This window comes from Anopheles bellator, chromosome 2 (assembly GCF_943735745.2).
Source record: "Anopheles bellator chromosome 2, idAnoBellAS_SP24_06.2, whole genome shotgun sequence".
NCBI lineage: Eukaryota > Metazoa > Arthropoda > Insecta > Diptera > Culicidae > Anopheles > Anopheles bellator.
Window position 1 is genome coordinate 35,952,560 of NC_071286.1, and position 9,853 is coordinate 35,962,412.

Here is a 9,853-nt window from a genome sequence, read left to right on the forward strand (position 1 = left end):
AATTCGGTGTAGACTGTTCGACTGCAAGCTGTCAACGGTTGTTCTGCTGACATTCCGCAGAGCTGCCAATTTTACGTACATAAAAAATACGGTGACAGTGTAGCACAAAACTTATTAATCAACCCAGTGTCATAAGAAAGTTAACAAATGAATAGTTTCTTGTCCAAGAATGGCTTTCTGGAAATTGTTATCGGTAATTCGATTAAAAAACTGAACAGAACTTAAAGAACTGTGAAGATGCAGAACTGTCCCTGGTTGGAGTTGCAAACCACAAACCACTCAGATCACAAGAACTCTACGCCTGTCTTAAGTGAACAGCTTACCTTGTGTCCGCACCTGACGGAAGAAAGGCGAAACGCTTCGTTGGCTCATCGAGTATCGCTTCGGTTGCAATTTATTTTAGTTTTAGTTTAGTTCAATTAACAGCTATCATACTTCCGTGAGTCATACATCGCCGCACTACCCGAATATCTGTCCAAGTCCGGGACTTGAACTTTGAACTTTTGAACTACCATCGTCACACCACTTTGTCGTCCCCAAACCAGCCAAGCACCGTATCTCTGCTAGCTAGCTCCATCCTTACTACCTCACTAATGACTGGATGTTTCACGAATGGCAACGACTGGGGCTTATAAATAACAACGAATTTGTAAACAATTTCTTTCGAACCTATCTTCCGCTGCAACAATACTGATGCGTTCCCGCGCGTCTAGCGCTAGCCATTTCCGGTTGCTATTCCCGTTGGTCCCTTGGTGCGTCCTGGTCCGCCACATATCTAGCGTCTATCGAAGAGATTCGATAGGCTGCTGTGTCGGTTGCGAGGGATAGGATTGATCGGTTGTCCGATCGGCACAGCCGATTGGTCCGAATCCGACCGACTCAAGCTCGGCCTCCAGCGGTACGGGCTTGGGGGTGCGGCACCCGGCGCTGCCGGCATCATCAGCTGGACCGGCGTCTGCCCGGCAGTGGCCAGGGGACTCGGTCGGGCCGACAGCCTCCGCTGCAGTGTCGTCGTCGGCAGATTGTGGAGCGATTGGGAGGACGAGTTCAGGTGCGGTGTTCCGAGCTGTTCGCCTGGTGGCACCGGCCGCGGACAGTGTCCCGGCGGATAGGCCAGATTCGAAGGACGCACACTGAACCGACGTCGGTTGGGCTTGGGTGTGGGCGCAACCGTGACGAGAGCAGAGCCACCGCCACCACCCGTCAGTGGACGGATCGAAGATCTCCGTATGACCGGCGGTGCCATCTCCACACTGCCCGTCCGACCAAGCGGAGGCTTCAGCGAGCCACGCCGCGAACCCGGTTCGATCGGTGGCGTGAACAGGGTCAGCAACGAAGGCACGGCCGTCTGGCCAGTCAGTGCCGGCGGTGCTTTGCGCTGACGTCCGGGTGAACCGTCACTGTACGCGAAGCTGCCTCGGTTCCGGGTGTTCGAGGTGCTGCTCGGAGCCACAGCTTCCTGATGGACCAGCTCCAGTGCCCTCAGCAGATCACCGATCGTGGTGGTCTCGAGTAGCTCCTCGTGCTGCGGTGGCATCGACAGGATGCTGGCTCGTCCACGCGATGTCGTCGTCAGATACGAGCTGGTCGGTAGGTTGAACATCGATCGCCGGCCTTTGCAGCTCGCCGACAGGTACGCCTCCAGCCCAACCGGACCAGTCTCCACGTCACCGGACCGGGGAGCCTTATCGGTCGCGGTTGATCGCTTGCGGAACGGATTGAGCCGTTGCAGCATGCCCCGGTTAACCGTTGACGCCGTTTTCTGGCCTTCGTCGGCCAGCATCGGTGGAACGTTGATCGTGAGGTTCGACCCGTACGGCGCATTCTTGGACAGGGCCGCACGGAGCAGGTTGTCCTTTTGCTTCACCTTCTGGCGGATCTGCATGATCTGCTGAATCTGGCTATTGTCGCCGCCGCTCCACGTCCACTCGTTGGCGTCCTGTCGAGGGTGGAAAATATTAGCCTTACGATCGCTCTCTTTCCCGGGTCACTTCGACACTTACCTCGGGTGGCACGTGAAGCTGCATCCCTATGTCCGAGGCTGCCCTTGGTCTCATCATAGGCGGCGCTGTAAGGTAGGCGCTCTTGTCGGACCCGTTGATCGACCAGCCCGACCAGGTCCGCTCGCTGGCCAGTATCTGCGAGTCGGAGAAGCAGTTGACGCCGGCGTTCAGGGACGCTCGCTCCAGGATGCTCTGGTCATCGTCCGGGCTGGCGGTGATGTTGCCGAGGGCCGTCACGACGCGCGCCAACAGTTCGGCCGGCTGCACCAACGCCTGCACGCCGAACGTCTTCTCGCGGTTGATCCGCTGCAGGTCCGTGTCAGAGAGCCGGCGCACCAGCGACCCCGGTCCGGTCGACTTCCGGTCCGCCAGCGTGAGAGCACTTTCCGAGTTGGCGCGTCTCCGCCGAGTGGTCGGCGATGACGGCGAACGGTACAAGGAAAGCTCCGGGCACGAGCCAGACCTACCCTTGCAGACCGCGCTCTGCCAGCGATCCCAGGGCTCATCGTACACGGGCTGCAAGAGGCAACAACGGAGCTAATGAGCCAACAAGCCCCACTCGGCGCCCTGTACCCGCCACTCCCGGCGAGCCAGCAAAAAGCGGCTGGCCGGGCCCCGCGCTTACCACGCCGCGTTTCGCGACTGTCCAGTGTTTGGCAAGCAGTGGAAGATATTATTATTTGAGTGAGTAATTTCGCCCATTACCGGACGGCTGCTAACTTGCCGTTCGAGAAAGAAATCCATCGGCACAAGCAAACATCGAAGGTTGGATTCGTTCGTGGAAACTTTTGGGTGATCCATCGAGTGTTTGGATTTTAAACGACCGATTATTTGACTTTTAATACGTCAAACTACGTTCTGGTAATTTTAAACGTTTAGTAAAAACTTTGAGATTTACGCAATGGGACGCCAGAAGATTGCAGAAAATTGAGAAATATTGAAATCTTTCTTCCAAAGTGGTGAGTCTTCAACTCAAACTGTACGAAATTTGGCAGGCACACGTCGTGCAAGAGAAGCCAATGCATCCACAGCGTAGTGACTATTTCGTGGGGATTTTTGTCTGGCGGCATCATCGTTCCACTTTTTTCCGAAAATAAATCCAAACACTAGATGAACAACCCCACCCTATACAATCTGAGCAGTACCGATGCCCCACCAGATAGCACCTTACCTTGAACTTTAGCATGTAGACTTCGTTCAGAATTTTCCGCAGGTAGCTTATATCTTTGGTAACACCGTTCCACACACGCGACTGAGTTTCGATCAGGTTCGATGCTAGCGCCTTCTCCAGTCGCTGAATCTTTTTGTGCGAAATACCCCTGAAACGGTGAAAAAACGAATCTCAATCCATCAATCCTGTAGTAGTTGCTGGGAGGGACTGGCTTTAAATCTGGGCTCTAGTAAAGATCGATTCGACAGACAACCAACACTCACTTGGCAATAAATCCGAGTATCATGAAAATGTATCCGATCCCGGTGAAGAACCACAGGATGATGAATATCTGGTAGACCGTAAACAGGTCGCCGAAGTCGTGCGGCTGGGAGGACTGAAACGAGGCCGCAAAGTCGCCGAACCCGATCGTCGTCAGCGTCACGAAGGAGTAGTACACCGAGACATCGTACGGCCACTGCTCGAAGTAGCTGAACACGCAGGCCGGCGCGAAGATAAAGATGATCACACCCGGTATAAGGTACAGGATGATCTGTCCGATCAAGTTGATCCTCCGTGGCACGTAGCCGGCGTTGGCCGACAGCTTGTACGCTTTGTAGCGCTCGTAAAGACGGACAAACTGCAAAGAAATGAATGTTTAATTTAACTGAAGCGATGGCGGATCCGGCGGGTCGGCTCGTCCGTCACTCTTACCCCGCGGGAGAAAAACTCGCCGACGTACGCGAAGAAGAACCCATTCACGGGCAGACCGATGAGGGCGTAGAAGATCAAGAATATTCGCCCGAACGTGTTGTGCGGTGAGATGTTGCCGTAGCCTGCAATGGGCCATCGTTAGTGTTGCCGTCTTCACGTAGAACGCAAGCCGCACTTACCGACGGTAGAGCATACGATGAACGCAAAGTAGAACGAGTGGTAAAAATCCCAATCGTAGGGCGGAACGAACTCGTCCTCGGTGTAGTTCGTCACGCTTCGCTTGCAGTAGTCGTCCAGCTGCCCGATCAGCTCCCGTTGCAGGCTCGCATCCTCAGGGGAAAGGTATTTGACGAGCATTTCTGGGTGTTGGCGGAAGAAAAGTTGTGGACAAGCGGTAAAGGAATGAAAAAGAGTACGCAAATTAGTGTGACACTAACGACAAACAAATCATTACAAAATAAAGTTAGCTATCAGTTGCCAACATAAAGACCATTACTTTCTTGTAGCAAATTGATATCCGGCCTTAAGTTGATCAGAAAACCCGAACCGACAAAAGTCTATTTGGATTTGGGAAGTTCAAAAGTCAATGGGTGGACGAAATAAAGTTGACGAAAATAACGAAATAAAGACTTGGGCAGAACACAAGACATATCGAAGTCAAATGAATGTGAGACATGTGAATGTCAAATACCCGCACAGTCTTGGACGAGAACCAAAGAAGAAGAAAAACCCCAGTTCAGGATCGTAGGAGATTATTGTCTGTGATTCATCTGGCAAATGCCTACCAAAAGATGGCATCAGACTCTATCAAACGGCAGGTTGCAAGATGAGCATCCGACGGGGGTCACTGCTTCTGAAACATTCGCGTGTGGGGGAAATTACATCAGCTTGCCGATTCAGGGACGAAAATTGGCAACACTTAGCGCATGTCGCTATATGCTGAAAGTTTAACCGGTTAGCAGTGCTGCCCGCCTCGAATTCTCTCTCGGACCACTTCGCATACTGTTTCACCACTTGAAGTAACAGCTTTCGCGCGGTTCTATAAAAATATCTGATTCAGCCAGTGCCACCCAGTAACATAGAACAGCATGCGGTCTACAGCAATGTGCTCACACAATGGCCACGAGCATGGCCGGTCTATTGACAGTTTTCTCGTTAGCCTCCAATTCGATTAGAACAACGGTGCTAACGAACCGTAAAGAGCTCAGTTCGGTTGCACCTTACGTGCGAAAATCACGCCGGATCCCCATCCGAATGTGCATGATTTCATCCAATCCAAACAGTCCGTGGTCCACTTTTCATTGGGAGCATCGCGCATGACGACCGATTACGTCCAGGTCCGGTCTCAGGTCCAACGAAATCCAGTAACATTTTCGTGCCACTGGCACCATTCTAAATCGTTGCCGTTCGTGTAGTGGAAAAAAACGAATCGAATCTACAAAACTTTATCACGAAGTCAGGTGCTAACTGCACGAAGCTAACCACCAATTCACACGGAGCGCCAAACTGACGCGACTACCAGTTATCGTACCGGTTCGAGGTTGGATGAGAAAGATATGGACAACATACTGTTACTTCCTGTAAGCTTATGTTTCGTTGTAAAAGGTAGTAACAATCGACGTTTTGAAGAAAATCAAAGTTTTTGGTTAATTTATTTCAGCACTTTATGATTTAGTATTTTAGATAAATCGATTAGTTCTGGTACTGCTCATAAGTACTCGTTCACAAACCATTTTCCCATCCGTACAGCAACCATTCCTGGGAGTTGAAGAACAGAGCGTTATGAACAGAATTTGTTTACTGACGGCAAGCTCCCATTGCAATGCACTTAAAATGCTCCATATTCATAGGGTCGCCGCGCATTCCACGTTGATTTATGGGCCCACATGTTCGATCGCTATCGCCGGCGATGCAGATAAGTCGGTGGTCACGCGCCAATCGCTAATTAATTAAATCACTCCACAACCTCCACGCCAAAGTGCTACCCGCTACTGCGGCGTTGAAATCTCTTGCAGTCCCATTTGCGCCGTCCCGTTCCTCCGACGCGCATCTCTTTCGCTCGGTTGTGGGCGCAAAAATGTTGCAATCTTTGCCACGCGTCACCATGCGAGTAGCTTAGTAGTATGCAAATCAAAACAATCATGTTCGCCTGTAAATGCTGATTTTGATTGCACCCCACAGATGGCGGACGCACTTGACACTGACGTGAATGAGCAGCCATTTAGTCGGGTCGGCTTATTACTTGTTCGATTGCAATCACTTCATCAACGCGGATCGTGACAAAAAGCGCGCTAATGGGGCGTCGATCGAGCTACGGCTCACGCTGCGGACGCTGCGTATCGGCTGTCTTCACGCTGTTTGCCGACAAAAAATGCCCGTCACAAATTTCGGGCTCAGTGCTCGTCGGTAGAAGCCCGCGGTGACTTCTTAACCAGTTGCGTGAGGCTCAATTGAACAAGTTCGGATGGCCACGCAATTGATCAAAATTTCTTTAGAAACACTCATTTTTTCATTATTTCTTCGATAACTAAATAAAAAACTATGAAATATGTTTGCGTGACGTGCGTGACCATGCGGTGTTCTATTGCCCCTTCGATAAATCTACGTACCAAACGTTATTCGTACACTAATATCTAACGCTTGTTACTTACCGGCTTGTCACTTTTTTGTTTTCGATGGTTCTTTAGAGGTCAAAATCATTTACAGATCAATCATGCCAATGTTAAAATATTGGTGCATTACAAAAAGGCAGGGGTACACAATCTCTAAAGTGTTTTGGTAGTGGGTCTATTCTTTTGCAAAAAAATGTTTTCAATTGAACTAGTAGTGCTTTAGGAGCATAGAGATCGCATTTTTATTTGACCACATGGTGGATTTTTCTAAGCTGTCAAAATTACAACACCTTGTTCAGAACACTTTAGCTTTATGTTAAAAATTTAATTTTCATATTATTTAATAAAATCATTGATCATCAAATCAAATCAAATCATTATAAAAAAATGATTTCACTGATTTTGTATTAACCATGGTTAAAGTGAATAAATATAAATTATGCGGTAATATCCCGTGTTACATCGATAACGTGGACATTGACTAAGCGATCATAAAGTGAAACAATAATACAAAAAAACTATTGTAAAACGTGCAAAAACAAACGAATAGTTTCTAATTTAATGTTTTACACACCAAATACATTCAAAAATAGTTACGCTATCTGGCCATGATGTAAGTAACTAACTATTCAATATGTATGGATTTTTGCTAATTTTTTTCTAAAAATAATTTTAATTAATTGTTTGTTGTAGAACGAACTTAAATGTTTTATCATCAACTTAGAATTTCTCATTCCAGTTGATGAGCTTATGATGACGTCTTGAGAATGTGAATGACGGAATGATCTGCAGACGAGCCACACACTACAAACTTTCGCACGAAGGCTAACAATCCCGCCTGGCAGCGCTCCACAGAGTCATACTTGTAAACAGCTGACGGTGTAAATGAAGCACATCGGAACAACGTTTCCAATTTCTTCCAATTGTGCTCTTGATAAAACATGACAAACAGCTGTTTCTGAAAACACGATTTTCACATTATTTCCGCTGCAGCCCTGCAGCCGGCATGGCGGTAAACACACGCCAAGAAAACAACCAACAGTTCAACGGCAATTTCAAGTAGATATGTGCACCTACTGTCACGCTGCATTCAGCGCAACACGTGCATGCAAAAAACTAACCCTCGCCGGCCAAGAGCATGTGATAAGAAATGGTGCAGGGCAGGCCAACAGAAAACAGCACCCCCGCGTCACTCCGGTGCCTCTGATAGCTCAGCCCGGCAAGTTACGCCAACACGGGCCTCTTCATACGCGCCGGAGCGTGAGCTTAGGTGTAACAACAGCACCGAGAACCCGCCACCTGCACCGCTCGTGCGCGACCATGCGGGATCGATTTTGTCCGCCGACCATAAACTTCCAGTCGGACGCCGAGAGGTTCATTAGAATTCAAATTGCTCCCCCTCCGACACCGAGGATCGACGGATCGCGCACAAACCACTCGAGATGGTGTCGCATGGCTTGTAATTTGATAATTTACGACCCGGACCGGAAATTGGTCTCCTCCTGATCATCGGTGACCGAATCACGATGAATGGGTTCGGCACCGCCCTACGGCCATCGATACGATCAAGGGGTGTGTGAAAAGGGGTTGCGATCCCGATACTTTAGTGGTTCGCCTATTATTAGCGGTGGCATTGTGCCGTGCAATGGCCCCACGACCGCGAGCGTTATCCTATAATCTGATCGTGCGTCCTTTCAGTTGGCCCCCGGCGAAAATCTCATCACAGAGCGTGCCGAGCATCGCACGAAGTTAGCGCTGCTACCGAGTGTCTTCAAAGTTTGGCCGATCGTCCATTGATTTGAATCTAAATTTTGGTCAACTTAGCGCATCAAGAAGTTCGGACGGATCACGATTTCATCAAATTACTTGGCATACCCTGCAGAAACTGCTGCTAAGGCTGAAGGCTGGGCGGTTGATCGCTCCACAAAAAAAAACATACCAAGGATCCAGGCCTAGAAAAGAGAACCGAAGCATCCCAAGGATAATCCCAACCACATGCCGGAATTATTGTTTGCATTAGTTTGCATTAGGTGTTCAGCGCTTCATTTGCGAAAATTGCGTTCCGTTGCGTTGAAAATTGCAGTATTAATTGAGGCAAAGAAAGAAAAGATGATGGCATTCAAGCTTTAGAATACCTAGCTAGATTCAAGCTCTAGAATACAAATTCTAGAATACCTCAAAATGCTTTAGCTCAGCAATATGTGTATCTGGGCCAGCGTTCGATTTGGCAGTTCTTTCAAAGTTCTACCCCAAAGCTTAAACGATCGGTCGGTCAAGGGACATATATTGCCTCTTGAATGAGAATAAACTTATAAGATAATTTAGAAGATGGATAACTCATCTCATTTGGTCACCATAATAAAAATAAAAATAAAAATAAAAATAAAAATATTTTCTTAAGGAAAACATTTTTTTTTATTCAATGACAAGGTATTCAAATCGCTGATCGATGTTGATTGATAGTCATTATTGTTTGAGTAACAGTAGATTACCGTTGGAAGAGTGTGTGTTAATTAAATCATTAAAAGTCTTCAGATTACTCTTCAGGCACACCGCGTCAAAATAATCATTTTTTTCAGTACCGTAATTTCCCGTAAACTCACCGTTAATCTCGATCCGCTCGGCCAGCTCCTTGGCTCGGCGTTCCGTTTCCAGGTCGTTTTCGACATGATAGAACACGCTGGCACCCAGAAACAGGTACGCTGCGTAGAACAGGAGTAACGCAAACCATTCCTTGAACGTCATGCCGGGTCATTCGATCGCTAGAACGTCCTGGCCCTGGCGCACCGCTCGCACACACTATTTCCGGTTCCCTTTCCGGTCTTCTTTAAGCACTTTGCCCTTTTGGGTGGAAAAACGCCACTCGCACGCAATCGCTTCAACGTCGAGGATCACAGTCGAGCGTCAGCTACACCATCACTCCACCTGCTCCGGTGGCTGAATAAACTTTGTCGAAGTACACGGCACCGGTACTACCTCCTCCACTCACAAACACCACCGATCTCCGTTCCGTTCCGTTCAGATTCGTTCGTTTCGGGCGCGATCGAGTACTACCGCGCTGGTAGCGTCTCGCCTTGCGCTGAGATTCAAGATGGCACGCACACACTCACGCACACACTGTCCTTGCCACCGTCAGGGTACACACCGAAGGGATAATTAAGCCACCCGGTGGCTTAACAGGTCCCGGTACAGACCTCAGCCGGGGCCGGGTAGAGCGTTCCAGAACGTCGATGCGTCAGAGCTCTACCTATTACCTGGCGGCCGGGCTCAAACATGCACCGACCTGCCCAACGATCACTAGCAACTTATCACGCCCCGGTCTCGGAAGGAGCAGGGATTGGAGGTTTCAGCTCACTCACTAGGGCTGTGACCCA

General features: G+C 49.0%; 1 protein-coding gene across 1 annotated transcript; it reads right to left on the bottom strand.

Annotated features, from left to right (window-relative positions):
• Positions 1-370: 370 nt before the first annotated feature.
• On the bottom strand, positions 371-9,542 carry LOC131209179 (open rectifier potassium channel protein 1). Its single transcript, XM_058202179.1, has 7 exons — positions 9,083-9,542; positions 4,047-4,226; positions 3,868-3,989; positions 3,438-3,793; positions 3,175-3,322; positions 2,004-2,519; positions 371-1,939 (listed from the first exon to the last, which is right to left on the bottom strand). The coding sequence occupies exons 1-7, from the start codon at positions 9,222-9,224 to the stop codon at positions 776-778; spliced, it is 2,628 nt and encodes an 875-aa protein (XP_058058162.1). The 5' UTR covers positions 9,225-9,542; the 3' UTR covers positions 371-775.
• Positions 9,543-9,853: the final 311 nt, after the last annotated feature.

Excerpts from the sequence above, each read along its gene's own strand:
- LOC131209179 (XM_058202179.1), bottom strand. The coding sequence starts at position 9,224 with ATGACGTTCAAGGAATGGTTTGCGTTACTCCTGTTCTACGCAGCGTAC. Across the intron at positions 3,794-3,867 it reads GCGAGTTTTTCTCCCGCGGG|TTTGTCCGTCTTTACGAGCG; the intron begins GTAAGAGTGACG and ends ATTTCTTTGCAG. Across the intron at positions 1,940-2,003 it reads AGCTTCACGTGCCACCCGAG|GACGCCAACGAGTGGACGTG; the intron begins GTAAGTGTCGAA and ends CACCCTCGACAG.